Raw genomic sequence first — 19,847 nt, 5'->3', positions numbered from 1 at the left:
AGATCTTTCAGCCCAATTCTACTTTTTCTGCATAATCCATCACAAAATGTAATCAAATGGAAAAGTCTCTTTTTAAAACTTGTTTTATTAGTTTTAATCTTTTAACTTTATGCATCAAGCAAAAATTAAATTATATGCAACATTCTCTGACTGGAAGAAATTTGTTTAACATTTAAACCTATTTTCTGCACATTCCAGCACATAAAGTTTTTTTTTGTGTTTACACTCAGTCTTTCAAATAGATGCAAGTAAAACACAGCAGAAAATAAATAAAATCAAAGACTCAGCGGTCCTGTTGCTCTATTTTCACCTGTAAAGCAGGAGTGGTGTAGGCGGAGGTTTACCCTGGTGCAGGTGAGCCGCAGCGGTCAGTGGAAGAATCCGCGAGTTTCTCTGTGAGTTTCCCATTACGTCGTAGCTACTCGGTGCTTGCTTGGAAGTTTAGGGGTTTTTTCGCTGTAAAAAGAAGTTTTCTTCCCACGCACAACGGACACTAATGTTTTTGTCACTTTTTATGGAATCAAACTCAAAGTAAGGTCAGTACTTCCACGCTTTAAACGCTGCACGCTCATACTCTCTCCCGCACTCGATATATGATCCATTGTTGATCTGCACACAGCTGTTGTCACGAACGTCGCACTCGCTTACATGAGACATTCTCGCAAAAAATCACGGTTTTAGTAACGCAGTAACGCAGCGTTCCTACGGGAAAGTAACGGTAATCTAATTACCGTTTTTGCAATAGTAATCCCTTACTTTACTCGTTACTTGAAAAAAGTAATCGGATTACAGTAACGCATTACTGCCCAACTCTGCTAGTAACTATAATTAATTACTTTTTCAAAGTAACTTGCCCAACATTGCTCATGACGCTTTACATTTTCCCTTGTAGACAGGGATTTGTTCTTAATGACTTTAATGTTTCCATATTTAATATTTTCAATTTCCGGGTTTTGTCTCTTTCCCAGCGATGAGTGTCAATTAGTGTATGCACAGTCACCTCAAATCAAAGCTCCGGCTGCACACTGCTCTGAACTGAAATCATTTTTTTCTACTTGTGGACCAGCATGATGTCACAGAGAGGGCGCAGCTCGAGAGTGGTTTAGGCTGAGCACTGCTCCTCTATGGAGTCCCACAAGGCTCCATTCTGGGGCCCAGTGTTTTCTCTCCCTCTAGGATCATTTCTGAAAGATACATCATCTCATTTCACTTCTGTGCTGATGATTACCAAATCTATTTGCTCCATAAAAGAAATGATGGCAACTGATTAAAATGTAAAAAATTAAGGCCAAACCTTTTATGACAGTCAGACTGAGGTTGTGATACTTTGACCCAGTTGCTCCAGCAGTTGGACCTTCGTGTGAAAATGGACTTTGACCAAACACTAGACAATCAGATTCATTCTGTTGTGAAATCAGGTTTTTACCTGTTGAGACTTCCAAGGTCAAGCCCTCATCTTTAAATAATTGTAAGAGTTATTATTTCATTACAGCTCCACTCGACTGTTGTTATGCCCTTTACGTTGGTAAATATCAGGCCTTCCCTTTCACTCAGTCAAACATGGTGCCCTCTTACCTGAACCCGTAAGCTGTAGCATGCCTCCTCCATTCTGGCTTCCTGTGCTTTTTAGGATCGATTTTAAGATTTTATTGTTTTTTTTAAATGTCCTTCAAGGTCACAGAGATCTGCTGCCCAGCTACTCCTCTGTTCCAAAGACTACACTTAAGAACGAGTCGCTGCTCCATGTTCACATTTTTATTCTTTGCCTTTGAACTTGTCGTGAGAGCTTATGAATTCAGGCTGTTATATCATCACTTGTGTTTTTGCAATTTGTGTGTAACCTTTTGTTTCTTTGATCAACTTTGTTTTGAAATGTGATTTTAAAATAAATTTGGATTTTGATCTGAATGGTCATCTGAGAATGAGGCTGGGCTCGAAGAGGGGGGAGCTAAAACAGCTTGTTTTGAATTTAAACTTATGCAAAGCTACCGTGGGAGAGACCAAAACTGAAACCACTGATGTTCCTGATATGCTGCAGTGCACCATTTTGACCAGCCCGTGGCACTTTCACCTTGTTCAGGTTTGTCTTTGAGTATAAATAAGACTCAAATATTTCAAAACTCCTGACCAAGCAAACAGCACCAGGCTTCCTTCAGAATTTACCCAAATTAGCAAAGTTTAGTTCCAGTTCACTGTTTTTGGCCCTTCAGACAAACTTCCTGCATGTGAATCAGATCAAATACGAGTAAAAGTCCACTTACCAGACTTTTCTTCCAGAACCTTCCGTCTCCATAGACGTCTTCACGCAATAAAATCATATTTCTGGCATAAGAGTGAATTATTTAAAGCCAACAGTCTTTCACTAAACAGTAACAGACTTCATCGAATTTTTGACCATTTTTAGACTCATCCTCTGGTCCTTCCAATGGTATAAAATTCAACTTTTTTCCCCCTTTTGTTAAATATCAGTAAAATCAGGTAAAGCATCTGCATTTGACTTCTGGGAATAAAAACACATCCCTGGCTTAAACGCAGCGTGTCATTAAGTGTTGAACTGAATTATTAAAAAACGACCAGAGTCCATTCAAAATTTCACCATTTTCAGATGTTTTTCATGATGTACTAATCAAAAAAATGTCAGTGGCTCCAGTGCTTGAAATAGTATAATTGGGAGTTTAGATTGATTAATCTAAACTCTGATTAATCAATAAATCTGAAAACAACTTTAACCTCCTGGAGCGTTTGACGACTGTCATGCTTCAGCAGAAGATCAAATGTGATCGAACAGAACCTCAATCCATTTAAAATAATCTGATGTAACGCCATACTGTACTCACAGGGAGTTCTGTAACTTTATCACGTCTTAGGTTTAGCCCGCCACGGCTCATTTTAAATGTGGCTCAGTCTCACTGACCGAGCAGTGCCAGACTTCATTTATAATCCTGCCTTTGCTAGACAACAACAAACATTTTACATCAAGAGCTTCCAATACAGAATATTTCACTCAGTTATCCAGAATTTCAAACCGTGCCAAACTTCATTCAAAACTGACCCAATTTAAATTCCTTCTTCTGTCTGTGAAGTCCATTCACTTGATTCCACTGAATATATGAATAAATATGATTTACAATGATGTCACAGGTTGGTTTGACCCTGCAGGTTACCTGGTGTGAAATGAGCGTGCGCAGACAGCTGATGTCAGCAGTGAGGAAGCACAGGAGGCGGGGCTCCTCAGTACATACAGATTTCTTTATTGAATGAAGCAAAATAATGAGAGAACTTCCCCTTTATGAAAATAAATAAATCATTTTCTTTGTCTCGCAGAACGCCACCAGCGGCCGACTGTTTTGCCGCTCGCCGGATGCCAAACACACTAAAAACACGAGACGCTTGCGATCCATTTTGGCACGGGATGAACGCTCGCCGGAGAGGAGGGGGCGGGGCCAGAAGCGAGGGGTTAAATTAATCATCAGCAGTGCTTTTGGTTGAGTTCGTGTCGCAGACTCATTCCCCAAAGATCCCTTCAAAGTAAAAGACAATAAAATCTCAGTGTTAAGCGCTGCCTCTAATTACACACGGACACATCTGCCGACAGGTAAAAACCACCACCTGCTGTCTGTAGTGATTCTCCCAGCTAGCCCGCCCCCAGCAGGGGGCGCAAATGATGCTAACGAGCATTTTAAAAAGCTAAAAAAAATAAACAAAAAACATTTCTGTGACTCATCAGGATTTCTGTGCGAAGAAGAAGTAGAAGACTGGATCCTGATGACGATGAGGACGAGGATGGAGAGTTCTGTCATCACAGCTGGAGAGTGACCGTGTGGACAGTGGGGTCAAAGGTCATTCAGGCTCAACTCCACATGAACCTTTTCTAAAGCAAATCTGCATCATTCCTTCATGTTGCCATAAGCAGGTTGCTGTTGCCTGTAAAGTTGCAGAAATAGAAACTTCTGCAGCAACTGTTTGACGAAGGACAGCTATCGAGTCGTGACATTGCCTGGTCACACCAAACATCTCTGCAAGAAAACCCTGAACAACCCCACCAGACTTCATTCAGAATTTACCCAGTTTAAGACGAATGTTACCGAGAAGCAATCTGAGCCGCTCGTCAGACTGCACCAGACTTCATTCAAAATTCTGCCAATTTTAGATGTGCTTTCTTGTGTTGTTTGAATTCCCAGTTGTTGGACTTTATTAGAATAAATAAATCACACAGCTGTAAACTACCAGTGTTCATCGGCCAAACTGTTCACACACTAAAACAGAACAACAGCACCAGACTCTAATGAGAATTCATCTAATTTAAGACTGCATATTATTATTATTCATGCTGTAGTTCAGTTTATTTTTCTCTCAGGTCCAACTCTGTAACTCAAACTCTGCGTATGAATCTGACGCCTTCCACACTTCAAACTTTAGTTTAAGAGCAGATTTTACTCTTTTAGACGTTCACAAACAAATATGTCAGAGTTAAACCTCTGAAACGCTCTGAACTCTCATCAGTGTTACGATGCTTCCTTCGTCTTCCTGTTTCAGACCCTCCTGCTTTAAATACGTTTAAAAAGGTTTAAAAAAGTCTGAAACTTTATCCCAGGTGAGAAGAGTACGCTGAAGCTGAGCGGCCTCTGTGGTTGGGTGAAGCTGAGCCTGAAGGCGACCTCAGCCCTGACACTGCCAGCAAAGCGAGGTGGGCTAATTTAATACCAACATGTTAATAACAAGCTCCAGTTTTCCTCTCCGGGTTTTTTTTTAGCTTGATTTGGTGCTGCCGAAGCAGCCGAGCAGGATGCATCACTGTGACTCTGAGGAAAAGCTAAAAACACATTCTTAATGGACTTCTGAACCGGCTGTTTGAGAGCAGATCTGTTTGCTGTGACTTTCACTTTCATTGAACGCATCAGCCTTTCCGTAATGAGCGAACTCACCTGCTGAAAGGTGAAAAAAACCTGCTCTCTGCAACTAGCTGGACTCCCATTGCTTTTAAATAGGAAGTGCTAACGATGCTAACAGCTACTATCTGAAGACAGCACCAGACTTCATTCAAAATATATCTAATTTAAGACCAACGTTGCTGCTTTTTGTTGCCCGTGTTTGTCCAAGAAACTGATAAAGTTTTTAAATCATAACAATATTTATGATTCAGAACAAACACTCAGATTATTTGGTGTAAACCCGCTGTTATGCCAAAATGTTGCTATTTTTAGACTTTGATTGGTTTAGTCTCAAATGTTTCAGACCTGATCAGATGATGACTGTGTATATGTGTGAATGCGTTAAAGTGCTAATAGTTGGACGTCAGTTCAGAAGTCCATTGAGAATCTGTCTGATTTTAGCTTCCCTCGGCGTCATGGTGACGTTAATGTGAGGAGCTGATGGACAAAGACAGCTCAGAGAGAAAAATGGCAGCTCGTTTCATCTTTGATGATTACGGGAATGTTTCTGTCTGTCACAAACCAGGAGAATAAAGTTTAAATTTGAATCTGAGGCTCCGCCTCCTGCTGTGATGTTCTGGTTGGTGATTTTCTGAATGGACTTCCTGCTGTGCGGTGTGCTCAGCTGTACAGAGGGCTGACTGTGTGTTGTGAGTGTGAATGGAGGCGAGACGGGTGAGGGCTGATTCCAGGTGCTGCAGGTCACGTGATCACTGCTGGTTCCTGAACGCGTCCAGGTGGAAGGCCGTGTCCAGGAAGCGCCGCAGCTCGATCAGGTGAGTGTTTTTGTTTCCTGTGGCGGGAGCGGCTGCCGGGTCTCTGCCAGCATACCTGAAACACAGAGAGGGTGTGGTCAGAGGTTGCACGGTGGTGGACAGATGGTCTGATCATGATGACGGTGATGGTGGTTACCAAACGGGCTTGGCTTTCTGCGTGGTGGTCCTGATGCGAGGCTTCACATAGTCGTAGTAACCCTGGTTCTTGTGCTCCTCCTGACACCAGACCAGGTCGGCGTTGGGGAAGCGCTCCGTCTCCGCCTTCACCTGGTCGAAGGGGAACGGGGAGAGCTGCGGGGAGAGACGGCGTGCCGTTACTGCCTGTTCACCAGCCACTGCTGCCGAGTTCTCTTTCCTGTAATCCCCTAAAGACTGTAACTAAAGCTACTTTAGAGTATGAGTCAGCTGACTCCTTTGACACCGTAAGCCCCTGGCTGCAGCCAATCAGAAGTCTCCGTGTGGCATGCGTGTACCTGCTCAATGCGGCTGATGGCCACCGTGTCCTCCAGGCCTCTGCTCTTCCGCTCTTTGGTCAGCTCGTAGTAAACCTTTCCTGTGCAGAAGATCAGCCGCTTCACGGCCTCTGGACGCTCGGCCGCCACGCCCACCTCCGGGATCAGCCGCTGGAAGTGAGTTCCTGCAGCGAGGAAGAGGAGGTGGAAGAAAAAGGGAAAGCATGGAAGCAGGATAAAGACGAACAAAAGGAAAAGACAAAGAAGAGGAGGATGGAATGAGAAGAAAGGAGAGAGGGAGGGTTCAGGCTCGGTTCGTCAGAGCCGTTAGAGCTGCAGGTGTGGGTGGAGGCGTTACCGGGCAGCATCTCGTCGAAGCTCGATCGGGCCTCGGGGTGACGCAGCAGAGACTTGGGAGTGAAGATGATCAGCTGGGGACACAAACAGGAAGTTGATCACATGACATTAGGCTGAACAGCATGTTTTCACAGGGAGACTCGTGATGAGTCGTCCACATGTGTACGCCCCCAGACTCCGCCCCCAGACTCCGCCCCCAGACTCCGCTTTAAGGCCAACACTGGTTTTAGTGTGTGTGTGTGTGTGTGTGTGTGTGTGATGGCTGCACTTACAGCCACACAGTGGTAATACCCACCATGTTAGTGTAGAGGCTTATAAGTAACATCGCATTCACATTTGTCTTTCTTTAAATATAGGAATTAATTTACAGGACAATAAATAACTGGTTTTGGTTTAGAGTTAATTCACATACCCACATAACACTGCATTCTAAAATAAGTGCGCACATTTCAGTTTACACTGTTATGTATGATTAATCTTTTGTTTTCTGAGTTACCTTAGTTGCAGCTGCTCCAGTCGCTTGATTAAGGAGCCAAGAGGTGGAAAAGGGGCGGAAAAGGGGCAGAGCGAGCTTTAAAGGAAGACTGCAAATTGGTTCATGCCATAACTCGGGACCATGGGGGGGAATTGGAGTTCATTATGTTAGGTTTAGTTAGGTTTTGTGTGTTTTACACCTTCTCCTGTTTTTTGTGGGCTGATCAGCCACTATTTAAGTTTCCCCTTTGTCTCCTTAAGTGAGGTCAGTTTGTTTGAGTTATCAGTAGTGGTGTCAACTTTGAGCAGAGTTCTGTTATTTTGACCTCTTTTATGGGCCCAAGATTTTGATTCTTTTTGCACGAGTTAACCAATTATGTTTTTTGGGTTAAATAAAAAATCATTTTTTTGGACTTTAACCTGTGCCTAAGTTTCCTTCACTGCTCGGTCCATCACAGTGTGTGTGTGTGTGTGTGTGTGTGTGTGTGGCTCACGGGCTTCCTGAAGGGCAGCAGGATCTGCCGTCGGAGAACGTGGAAGTAGTTTGCAGGCGTTGAGCAGTTCACCACGATCCAGTTACAGTCGTAGAGCTGACGCACGGCGAGGTCCTCGGTGATGTTCTGAGGGACAGAAACCAGCATCATAACACACACACACACACACACACACACACACACACACTGCTCTGACATCACTGCTCTGTGTGTGCGCCTCACCGGCAGGACGTCGGGGTCATCGTTGCACATCTGGAGGAATCTCTCGGGACGAGCTGACGAGTGTTCGGGACCCTGAGGAGAACATTTAGACAGAGCAGCGAGGACGTGTTGATTATCAGAAATAAACGATCACAGATCAGGAACACTGATCAGCTCAGACTTATCGACACTCTGTTGTCTTTGGTTTTCAGTCAGTGAGGAGGAGGAGGAAGGTGCGGCGGCGTCCTCACCATGCCCTCCATGCCGTGCGGCAGCAGCAGCACGATGCCGTTCTGCCTCACCCACTTGGCCTGCCCGGCGCAGATGAACTGGTCGATGATGCACTGCGCCGTGTTCTGGAAGTCTCCAAACTGAGCCTCCCACAGGATCAGAGCGTTCGGGCTTGCCATGGCGAATCCCAGCTCGAAGCCTGCAGACGCAGAAACAACCATCAGGCAAAAACACAAACGCCATCGATGACGCATCATCTGTGGAGAGCGAGGACTGACCGAGCACGCCGTACTCGGACAGCGAGCTGTTGCAGACGGTGTACGGCGCCTGGTCCGGGGACAGGTGGTTCATGGGGATGCAGGTCCTCTTGTCCACGTTCTGGTCGTGGAGGACGTGGTGACGGTGGCTGTGAGGGGACACACAGAGAACACCTGTCAACCACCCGCGCTCTGCGCTAACGGCGTCAAGACGAGCAGACCGAGACGATGGGGGCGTTTTCCGGGCCGCTCGTCTCCTCCTGACGTCACGTCATCAGTTTATTTTGTGTTGTGGTTTTTCGCTTCTTTAGCTCTCTCTGCTTTGTGTGTCACATGCCGCTGCCAGACACGCCTACAGGTTTACCTGAAGGTCCCGCGCTCCACGTCCTGCCCCGACAGCCTGATGTGGATCCCCTCTTTCAGCAGCGATCCGAAGGCCATGTACTCGCCCAGGGCCCAGTCCACCATCCGGTTCTTCACCATCTCGGCGCGGCCCTTCAGGATTCGGCTCAGACCTGCGGCGAGAAACGACAGCGTCAGCTGAACGTCTTCGTTCCCGTTTGCTGGGTCAGAAAGCGGTGCCGTTCTCGACCTCCGTGGATGGTGAAGTCCTCCACGGGGACGGACGAGGCCGCCTGTCCGATGTGGTTCAGGTTGTCTTCGGTCAGGCCGGTGGAGGGGCAGCTCATCGACTTTGGTTGACCGTCCAGGGTGAAAAAACCTGAAAACAGCGAGTTTAAAGGGTTAACAGTCTGGAGCTGAACACCAGAGTGAAAACAACATCCTGAGAGTTGAATCTGTGCGATCAGGAAGCTGACAGTGACTCGACCCCGCCTCCTCGCCCTCTCACCGGGCCACGGGGAGTCCAGCCAGTGCTTGATGTGCAGGATCTTCTCGTCCTTGGAGCGAGCATACGCCTCCTCGCAGATCTTATCGTACTTGGCGATCTCCTCCTGCAAACAGACAAACGTTCAGGAAGTGACATCATGGTGACCTGTAAGCAGGATTCGCCTGGTGGGCGAGTCCTACCTCATACTCCTGCCGGCTCACGGCTCCCTCTGCGATCAGCTTCTCGGCATATTTCTGCAGGACCGGCTTCTGCTTCTTGATCTGTTTGTACATCAGCGGCTGAGTGAACATCGGCTCGTCCATCTCGTTATGACCCATCCGACGGTAACACACCTGCACGCGCGCGCGCGCACACACACACACACACACACACACACACTGTAAAGACTGTTTCCAGGTGTGTGAACAGGTGGGAGCAGACTCCAGATGTCGGAGATCAGCTTTGAAAGCTTCGTGTCAGAGAGTGTGTTTGTCTGTGTTTTTACTGACCAGGTCGACCACGACATCTTTGTGGAAGGTGGCTCTCCACTCAGCCGCCACCTTGCAGACGTAGATGACTGCTTCGGGGTCGTCGGCGTTCACGTGGAAGATGGGAGCGTTGACGACACGAGCCACGTCTGTGGGGTACGGCGAGGAGCGGGCCATGCGAGGGTCGGTGGTGAAGCCGATCTGCAGACACGACGACAGAGAGGTGTTTGCTCGGCGGGCTGCGTTAGCGGCTCACGGTCTGTTTCTTTGTGGGGTTACCTGGTTGTTGACCACGACGTGCACGGTGCCGTGCGTGGTGTAGGACGGCAGGTCGGACAGGTGGAAGGTCTCATAGACGATGCCCTGACCGGCGAACGCGGCGTCTCCGTGCAGCAGGATGGACATCACCTGCGCAGAGAACACATGAACTTAATGATACTTTGTCGCGCTCACCCAGTCAGTCTGTGATTGGTCGAAAGCTCGTCCTGCACAGAAACACCTCCAACAGTTTGCAGGAAGAACAGAAATGAGCCTGCGCTGTTTACCTGAAGGTCGAGTCTGCTCTGAGCTAGAAAAACTACCTCGACCTGTAACAGAGTATCTTCACAGTGCAGTATAGTACTATAAAGTATCCGAGTACTTCCGCCAGACTTACTCTTTTCCCGTCTGTGTCTCCGCAGTAGAACTGGTCAGCTTTGGTCTTTCCCTGAACCACGGGGTCCACGGCCTCCAGGTGAGACGGGTTCGCTACCAGAGACAGCGTGATGTTCCTGTCTGTCACGCGGTTGATGCGGCGATGGTACATCCCCAGGTGGTACTTCACGTCGCCGGAGCCCTGAGGACAAACACGACAGGTTGGATCAGACGGGGAAAGAAAAATCGAGAGTAAACGAACAAACAGCAGTAAAAACAGCGACCTCATCGGCTGCTTCCAGTTTGGAGTCGAACTGACAGAAGATCTGCTCCAGCTCTTTCCGGATCACGTTGGCCAGGACGTTGAGACGACCCCTGAAAGACACACAGAGGCCATCACGGAGCGCTCGCGGCGTTCGTCTTCACACAGGTGTGAGCTGAGCCTGTATTTATTTACTCTGTCGTCTTTGACTGAAGCAGAACTACATTAAAATTAAAAGCAAACATTTCAACATGTTTGTGCTCTAACTCCTGTTTTCAGTGCGTCACTGTCGGGCTGCTGCTTTTGTAACCTTGATGTGAGGAGCGCTGACGCCATTAAACTCGCTGTTTGGATGCAGATTTTCTCCTGGAAGCTGCCGCCTCCTTTCTGATGACATCATGCAGGTGTCATCGACATGCGTGCGGTCGGGTAACAGAGAACAGCAGCGTGTGGTTTTACCTGTGGGGCATTCCCATGATGACGTTCTCCACGCCGTTCTCAGACGACTTGTCGATGATGGTCTTCAGGGCGGGGATCAGAGACTCGCAGCCCTCCAGGCCGAAGCGCTTCTCTGCAGACCACTTCTTCTGCAGGAACTCCTCAAACCTGAACACAGGTAAACACGCCGGTTATTCCCAACACAGACTGCAGATTCGCTTATTGCAGCCGCACCGTGTTTCCCAACGACTCCGTGTCGGAGTGGGAGATTTCACAGCAGACATCCCATCGATGGGACCAGCGTGAGGATCAAACTGGTTATGACTGAAACACCAGAGCACTGTGCTTCTGTTTCTCTGACAAAGCTGAGGTGACTGAAGTGGCGGGCTCGAGTTTCGCTGCGGGTAAAACCACCACGAGCTGTCAGAAACGGCTCGCGGTGGTTTACGATGCTGACGTACCTCAGGGTTCATCTTTGGGTCTTCTGTTGCTCCGCCCTCCTGCTCCAGCTTATAAAATCAGTGTGTGGATAAATGTGCGTGAGGGACCTGAGTGTGTGGGGGTTCTGACCTGGTGGAGCGGACCATGCGGGCCAGCAGCGTCCGCTTCTCCTCCAGAGTGAACTGCATCACGCCCGGAGTCTCAAACTTCTGCCTGATCCACTGACACTGATCCAGGTCGTTGATGAACATGAACTCCACCCCGATGTGCTGACAGTACGCCATCTGCACCAACACACGCACACATTCGTTTTCCTGAATAATTTGCCTGTAAAACATTTAAACTGCTCATTTCCACTTCCTGTGTGTGTGTCTGTGTGTGCGCGTTCACCTCCAGCCGGCGGATGATCTCCTTCAGCGGCAACACGCTCTCCGAGCCTCCGATGAAGGTGGTGGTGGGAAGCCGGAACACTTTTTCCAGGTCCGCCTCCTCCAGACCGTAGAAGCCTACAAGTCCCATGAAGCACCACGGAGCAAGAGGGGAGGGGGGAGGAGCAGGAGAACGAGGAGAAAGAAAGGAGGAGAAGAGGTGAGACAGAAAAACGTGCAGAAGGAGTTAGTGATGAAGACAAGTTTCAATCAACAGAAAGGGGGAGATTTACACATGCAGGAGGGGGAGGAGGAGCAGGGGGGATGAGGGGGGATGAGGAGGAGCAGGGGTAAGAGGGGGGATGAGGAGGAGCAGGGGGAGGAGTGGGGATGAAGAGGAGCAGGGGTAAGAGGGGGATGAGGAGGAGCAGGGGGAGGAGGGGGGATGAGGAGGAGCAGGGGTAAGAGGGGGGATGAGGAGGAGCAGGGGGAGGAGTGGGGATGAAGAGGAGCAGGGGTAAGAGGGGGGATGAGGAGGAGCAGGGGGAGGAGGGGGGATGAGGAGGAGCAGGGGGAGGAGGGTGGCATTAGAGTAGTGGAGGTTTTAATGGTTTTGGGACAGCAGAGGTGGAGGAGGAGGTGTTGTGGGTCCAAAACAAATAAAATAAAAGTCGTTAGCGTCAAACGCCGTCACTGAAGCGGGGAAAACATGGAAGTTAAAAGGGAGTTTTTCCTTCCTACGGTCGCCAAAGTGCTTGCTCATACGGGATCATATGATTGTATTATTGTAGAGTCTACCTTGCAATATGAAGCGCCTTGAGGCGACTGTTGTTGTGATTTGGTGTTGTATAAATAAGTCACCTGGATGAGTGACGAAACGCTACGTCCAGATGAACAGAATCAGCTTTTGGAGAAAAACACTTTGCAAAGATGGAGTTACGCAGTAAACTCTCAGGACAGAACGGGATCATTTGACTTTAAACTGATTATGGGACGTTAGGGGAGGAGGTGTGATGAAGTTGGAGGAGCGTCTCTTTGAGCACTCGTCCTGCCTGCAGTCTCACTTCAGGCTCAGCCAATCAGAGAACCCGCACACATGCAAAGGAGCCACTCAAAAGGCTGAATCTACCTCACAGTCCATAGCAAAGCAGGATGTCCCCATGGACGCTCGGCTGAGAGCTCCTGCAGACCACCATCAGTGCCCCCACAGACCACCATCAGCGCCCCCACAGACCACCATCAGCGCCCCCACAGACCACCATCAGCGCCCCCACAGACCACCATCAGTGCCCCCCTACAGATCACCACCAGCGCCCCCCTACAGACCACCATCACAGCCCCCCTACAGATCACCACCAGCCCCCCTACAGAGCACCATCAGTGCCCCCACAGACCACCATCAGCGCCCCCACAGACCACCATCAGTGCCCCCCTACAGATCACCACCAGCGCCCCCCTACAGATCACCACCAGCGCCCCCCTACAGACCACCATCACAGCCCCCCTACAGATCACCACCAGCCCCCCTACAGAGCACCATCAGCGCCCCCCCACAGACCACCATCAGCGCCCCCCTACAGATCACCACCAGCGCCCCCCTACAGACCACCATCACAGCCCCCCTACAGATCACCACCAGCGCCCCCCTACAGAGCACCATCAGTGCCCCCACAGACCACCATCAGCGCCCCCCTACAGATCACCACCAGCGCCCCCCTACAGACCACCATCACAGCCCCCCTACAGATCACCACCAGCGCCCCCCTACAGACCACCATCACAGCCCCCCTACAGATCACCACCAGCGCCCCCCTACAGACCACCATCACAGCCCCCCTACAGATCACCACCAGCGCCCCCCTACAGACCACCATCACAGCCCCCCTACAGATCACCACCAGCGCCCCCCTACAGACCACCATCACAGCCCCCCTACAGATCACCACCAGCGCCCCCTACAGACCACCATCACAGCCCCCCTACAGATCACCACCAGCCCCCCTACAGAGCACCATCAGCGCCCCCCCACAGACCACCATCAGCGCCCCCCTACAGATCACCACCAGCGCCCCCCTACAGACCACCATCACAGCCCCCCTACAGATCACCACCAGCGCCCCCCTACAGACCACCATCACAGCCCCCCTACAGAGCACCATCAGCGCCCCCTACAGAGCACCATCAGCGCCCCCTACAGACCACCATCACAGCCCCCCTACAGATCACCACCAGCGCCCCCCTACAGAGCACCATCAGCGCCCCCTACAGATCACCACCAGCGCCCCCTACAGAGCACCATCAGCGCCCCCTACAGAGCACCATCAGCGCCCCCTACAGATCACCACCAGCGCCCCCTACAGAGCACCATCAGCGCCCCCTACAGATCACCATCACAGCCCCCCTACAGAGCACCATCAGCGCCCCCTACAGATCACCATCAGCGCCCCCTACAGAGCACCACCAGCGCCCCCTACAGAGCACCATCAGCGCCCCCTACAGAGCACCATCAGCGCCCCCTACAGAGCACCATCAGCGCCCCCTACAGAGCACCATCAGCGCCCCCCTACAGAGCACCACCAGCGCCCCCTACAGACCACCATCAGCGCCCCCCTACAGAGCACCACCAGCGCCCCCTACAGACCACCATCAGCGCCCCCTACAGACCACCACCAGCGCCCCCTACAGACCACCACCAGCGCCCCCTACAGACAGCTCAGCTATTGACATCGTGCCCTGGCTCCAGCAGCCTCAGAGGAGCGTCTGCCTTCTCCTGAGTCTGTAAGCATTTCTGTTGGTCTGTAGTAACTGTGTGTGTTGTGCCCTCCTGGACTGAACTCTCTTTTCATCCACCAGTTTGGATGAGTTTGCGCCCCCAGCCTCATGGGGGCGCTAATCACAGCCTGTCATTGCTTTTGTACTGAAAGCAGTTTATTACTTTAAAGCGGGGACCGTGTGTAGATAGAGTAGATGTAATGCTGCCCCATGTGTGCAGGTCTGAGTGTGTGCTGCCATCCTGACGTCTGTTTCAGGATCTTTCATATTTTGAGGAACAAACCTCAGACAGCTGCTAAACTGACCTCAGTGAAACATCTGGAGCTGCAGCTCACATGAAACATGCTGGGGATGTTTTTTACAAAGCACCTCTGACGTCTTTGTTCTCGAGTAAAAACAGAGGCTCTGTCCTGAGGTCAGTGCTCAGTCCCTGCCCTCTGTGACAGTAACAGCTGGACTCAGACCAGTGTGACCTGTGGAGCACCAGCGGGCAGTTTACGCACAGCTTCTTGCTGCTCTGTGCAGTTGTCCTGCTGAGACAGTCTGACTGATATATTCTGTTTCAGGTCCACTTTGAACCTGGTGACAGGGCTGGAACACACAGGCGGAACATTTTCTCCTCCCAGCCTCGATTTGGGGCTCGGTAACATTTTTCTCATGCTTCTGTCCAAAAACATGAAGCTAAACTTGAGGAAACGGGAGCAGGATCGACGCACTGAGCTGAAACACGCGCGAGGTCACTGACATTACACGACTACGGCACGACGTGAAGCAGCGTCAGTGCTCAGATATCAGTAGGGCTGCCACGATTAGTCGACTGTCAAAATCGTCGACGACTGATTTAATAGTCGACGCGTCGTTTGAAGCTTTGTAAGATCCCAAAAGACGCAGGAATAAGTAGTAGGATTTAAGAGTGTAATAACGGACTGAAACAGAAGATGGCAGCACTGCATGTACAAGGATGCCAGCTGCCGTTAAACCCCGAAGAAGAAGAAGCTCTGTCCCAGAATTCATAGCGCAGCCCAGCTCAGTTTCCAACAATGGCGGCAGCTAGTTAGTTTTAATATTACTCTTATTATTCTTTCTGGGTCACAAAATAAACGTTTAACATATTTTCAGGCGAGAATGTAGCTGTGTAAACCTCAAATATCTGCTCAGTTTATCAAGACACCACATATTTTCAAAAGCGCTCCGACGTTTTCGGAGACGTCTGTTACCCACTAGCTCGATAGGTAGCCGGGGACAAGGCTCACTAGAGCCGTGAGAACACCGGACTCCCGGCTAATCGTTTTCAAACCCTCCGCTGTCTTTCGCTACTCAGGTTAAACATGATATATGAGTCACTTAGATAACTTACAAATGTTATTGTTTGGCTTTTTTTAGTATTTTATTTGTTCCTGAGTAAATCGGTTTGGCTGAGATTAAATTATAGTTTTTACACAGCTGAATACACGTCAAGCAGACAGCTGATCATCAGAAGTGTGAGATGCTCGAGAATTTACTCCGGTGTCCTGTTATATTTTAGATAGCAAGGAGTTTATTAAACTTCACCGAAACAATCTGCAAATTTCATTAAAATTTAATAAACTATCATCTTGTCTTTATTTTTAGTTAGCACATACCTGAAACACTTAAAGCTGTAAGCTAATAATAGTTATATAAGAGCAGATGCTGCTGGTGCAATAAGCTGTACGTTTTACGTCCAATGGATGATGATCTGATTAATTGACTAATCGCAAAAATAATCGGTGACTAGTCGACTATCAAAATAATCGTTTGTGGCAGCCCTAGATGTCAGACGCCCCAAAGACAGATCCAGACGTCACTGCAGTACATTTACAGATTAATAACCAGCTGCGTCTACAAGGACAGTATGGCAGGGATCTGTGACATCACACACACCCCTGCTAATCAATAACACCCAAATATCCCAGAACTTCACTCACTGAAACTGCAGCTCAGTCTTCTTAGACGGTCTGTTAGTACAGTGACCTCATAGCAGCCATGTTATTGGTAATGTGATGTCAGTAAACAGGGCAGCTTTATCTAAGCCCCTCCCCCTGAGCTCCATGTCTGTTGTAGAGCATCGCTCACACTGCTGACTGGATGAACGCTTTCAACGTGCGACATGTATTTTTCATCTGGACGGGTAACTGATGCAAAGCGCTACATAGCTAGCTTAAACAAACTACCTGTGAGGCGGGGTTAGGAAAGGTGTGCGCGCACATTTGTGCCGTACTCTGAGCGGCCAGGTGGGCGTATCCCAGTAGATCTGACATCACATGAAAGCTATGGATTAGCCTAGCAGACACCTAGCAGCTACAAAAAGAGGCCACGCCCCTTAAAAAAAAAAAAAACTTTAATGCTAATGTGAGCTGTAACATCATCCCGACCCAATTATCCACAGAGTTTGTGTCTCAGGCTGCTGGACACGTTTAACATTGGGACTGACTCGCTGCTGCCCCGGCTGGATGCTGGAGGAACTACCGCGTTGCTTCTTTCAGGGTTTGCCTTAATTTTCAGCATTGCTGAACATCACTGTAGTCTGTGCAGGAGGTGAGCTTCAGTTACCTGTTAAACTGTGAACAGTGACATCTGCCAGCAGGGAGGAGCTGCCCAGTAACAACAGCCTGATTTTATTAATAACCAGTATAGAAATATGTTTAATCCACGTGGACACATCTGCATCTGAGGACAACTTTTTGGGATTTCCTTACCTGGATGATGGAGCATGCATCAAGCCATAGTTCAGAGCACATTCGGAGTCAGGCCCAGACACTTGAGCTGAGACACTAATGAACATAACGGTGAACTGTGGGACAGAGCGGGGGTCAGCACGCTAGCAGCAGCTAACAAAGCTGAGCACAGGGGACCCTGAGAGGAGGCGGAGCCTGTCGAGTCAGACGGGATGAACTTCCTCTCAGTGTTTCTGTGTGCTGCTCAGGCTACAGGGAGATTTCACCGTGGTTCAGCCCACTGAGACAGAATCCACAGGAGTAAAGAAACAGCAGAGTCTCTGAGACATTTCAGGCAGACGATGCTGCCGCCGTGACCGTCTGCACGATTTTTATTTTCCCGTCTCACCTGTTGATTCTCGCTTTCTTTCTAAGAAACAAAACTAACTGATGTCACATTTACTGAAACTACAGCAGCAGGTGAAAGTGATAAGCTGAGACATAAAATTACAGTTTATACTCTGCTTCATGAAGACATATCCCTCTCTAAAATCATGTGATTATTTATACATTTGTCTGGGTGCACATTACTGCCCAACACAGGCCTGCAGGTACACTCTGGCCAGGTGAGCGTGGGGCTGGTGAGAGGATCTGAGGACTGCAGCTGCACATATGTGAACATGCTTCCAGTTTGGTTACACCGCTGCAAGGTCACAAACGTGCTTCAACTCCTGCACAAAGACAGAATCAGATGCTGAACCAGATGAAATCTCTCCGCGGCGCTGCGGCGCCCTCTGCAGGAGCTCAGGAGCCTGCCGTCTGCTGCGTTGATGCTTTCAGCTCCTGCAGATGTTTCCTTCAAACTACTGCACTGACAAACTCCACTAAAGATCAACTACTGACTTCACAGCAGTGCTGGTTCTCGTACCTCCGACCGTGAGAATGTGCAGCCTCTCCTTGAACACAGCCACGTCTGGACGGGTCACCAGCAGGGGGCAGCAAAGGGAAGAGACACCCGGACACCATTAATGACCTGCAACCCCCTTTACACACCACCAGCACCAACACCACCACACCGGCCTACAGCCTCATCAGCGCAGCAGCCGCCCCGCATCTCGCGTCTCCACCACCATCTGACCCCGCGATCAAAGAAGAAGAAGGAGCAGTGGAGAAGGAGAGACACATGTAGCGCCATGCTGAGGTTAAACAGCGTCGCCACAGCCGTCCCACACCGAGGCCATTCAGGTCACCTTCAGACGGACTACTTCCTCGGAGCGCTAATACAACAAACTGAACATGGCACACAGAGCAGCTCGAGAGGGGGCGTGTCCTGATGTGTAACAGTGGGTGGAGTCACAGCTTCAGGGGTTTATTTAGCCGCAGACAGTGAGGCGAAGCCACAAACCTTTGATCTTTGACTTCCTGTTTCCTGTTTCTGACGACACAGATTGAAGCCGAAGCTGAACGTTAATGAGCCGTTAGCAACATTCAGACTGCGAACAAACAGGAAGTACTGCTTTATCCTCGTCTTCCTCTGTGGTGGTTTAAAAGCACCTGGAACCAGGACTGCTGTTATTTAATAAATGTCCTGAGAGGAAGACGAGGAAGAGCTCTGAGACGGAGCGTCTTAGACTCACGGTTTGTACAGATGATGTAAACTGTCAGCTGATTAAATGACATCATCTTGGCGGGGTTTCAGGTCCAAAGTTGGAGGAAAAGATCTGAGCAGGATTAGCAGTGGAGGAGCGCTCTGGCTAACGTGGTGCACAGCCCAGCGTCACGCAGCAGACGCTAAACTACAGCAGCAGCCCGCCGCTGCCCAGAGACTCCGACGCCGCGTTTTTCATCTTCAGAAAGATTCTGTGATCTTTGGCAGGTCTCGTGTTCACACTGGGCTCCGTGAACGCGTGCGTGGATGAAACGCTCGGACAGCTCGCGGGTCGCTCGGTTTGAATCAGAAGCTTTAATAAACGAGTGTCATCATCCACGCCGTTTCTACACGGCCCGCTGTGGTGAGTCTAAACGAAGCGAGCGCGAGCAGACCGCTGATTGTTCTGGTCGCCAGCAGATCGCTGCGGCCCAAAGAGGAAACCGAGAATGCTGCCCTTCAAAGTAAAAGCTGCGCCACAGTTCCAGATATCCTATGACTCCACGTGGAGTCAACGATGGGCGACTCGCGTCCAACAGAAACGGACTCAGGCGGCTGAGAACCATTAAAGGCTTCATCCTGCTGCATCACCAATGCCGATCGTGTTTTCCAGCGGAGAGGAGCTCCGAGTCTGAGCGTGAGGTCTGAGGCAGTGAAGCCGGTTACCGCCAGGCCTCCTGGAGCCACACCGAATCAGGACGTTTTCTACAGAGGCCCTGAGGAAGCTTTCGGTCCTCGGCGGGGACGTAATCACCTTCAGGAAAAAGGACGTTCCCCTTTCATTAAAAACACCTTCAATCAGGCTTTTTAGATCTCAGAGAATAATCCAGATTTTAAAGTCGGGATTAGGATTGTGTCAATGTTTTCAGTGTTTCCCACAAACTGAAGAAAACCATCCACACTTTAACAGAGCGTGGAGGAGAGACTGCGACTACACACCACCACCGAGAGTTTACACAGACGCAGGACTGAACCTCTGATCTGGTAAATGCTGTTTATTACAGAGTAACAGCGCTGCAGCCTCACTGTGAACCACATGATCAGAACCCGTGTCACAGTTTGAGGGTTTACAGCCTTAAGCTCTTTGTTTTAATTAAAATATCATATTTAAACTAAAATA

General features: G+C 49.5%; 1 protein-coding gene across 4 annotated transcripts in view; it reads right to left on the bottom strand.

Moving 5' to 3' along the window:
• Nucleotides 1-3,228: 3,228 nt before the first annotated feature.
• The window catches only part of ogdha (oxoglutarate dehydrogenase a), a 30,354-nt gene continuing 13,735 nt past the window's right edge, over nt 3,229-19,847 (bottom strand). For 3 of the 4 annotated variants that reach the window (XM_084945837.1, XM_084945836.1, XM_084945838.1), the window contains 19 exons: nt 11,655-11,770; nt 11,394-11,548; nt 10,845-10,991; nt 10,408-10,498; nt 10,146-10,325; nt 9,770-9,898; nt 9,512-9,691; nt 9,203-9,355; nt 9,024-9,126; nt 8,766-8,894; nt 8,538-8,688; nt 8,195-8,322; nt 7,937-8,115; nt 7,707-7,778; nt 7,485-7,610; nt 6,518-6,590; nt 6,181-6,344; nt 5,844-5,998; nt 3,229-5,762 (listed from right to left, as the gene is read on the bottom strand). In XM_084945837.1, coding sequence (XP_084801963.1) covers nt 5,642-5,762; nt 5,844-5,998; nt 6,181-6,344; nt 6,518-6,590; nt 7,485-7,610; nt 7,707-7,778; nt 7,937-8,115; nt 8,195-8,322; nt 8,538-8,688; nt 8,766-8,894; nt 9,024-9,126; nt 9,203-9,355; nt 9,512-9,691; nt 9,770-9,898; nt 10,146-10,325; nt 10,408-10,498; nt 10,845-10,991; nt 11,394-11,548; nt 11,655-11,770 — 2,552 coding nt within the window. In that variant the 3' untranslated portion in view covers nt 3,229-5,641. Of the gene's footprint in view, nt 5,763-5,843; nt 5,999-6,180; nt 6,345-6,517; nt 6,591-7,484; nt 7,611-7,706; nt 7,779-7,936; nt 8,116-8,194; nt 8,323-8,537; nt 8,689-8,765; nt 8,895-9,023; nt 9,127-9,202; nt 9,356-9,511; nt 9,692-9,769; nt 9,899-10,145; nt 10,326-10,407; nt 10,499-10,844; nt 10,992-11,393; nt 11,549-11,654; nt 11,771-18,007; nt 18,053-19,847 lie in introns of all 4 variants that reach the window. The other variant, XM_084945835.1, reaches the window with a different exon arrangement.

This window comes from Perissodus microlepis, chromosome 12 (assembly GCF_051167445.1).
Source record: "Perissodus microlepis isolate ML-2025 ecotype Zambia chromosome 12, ASM5116744v1, whole genome shotgun sequence".
Classification (NCBI taxonomy): Eukaryota; Metazoa; Chordata; class Actinopteri; order Cichliformes; family Cichlidae; genus Perissodus; species Perissodus microlepis.
This window is presented reverse-complemented; position numbering and strand designations above follow the sequence as displayed.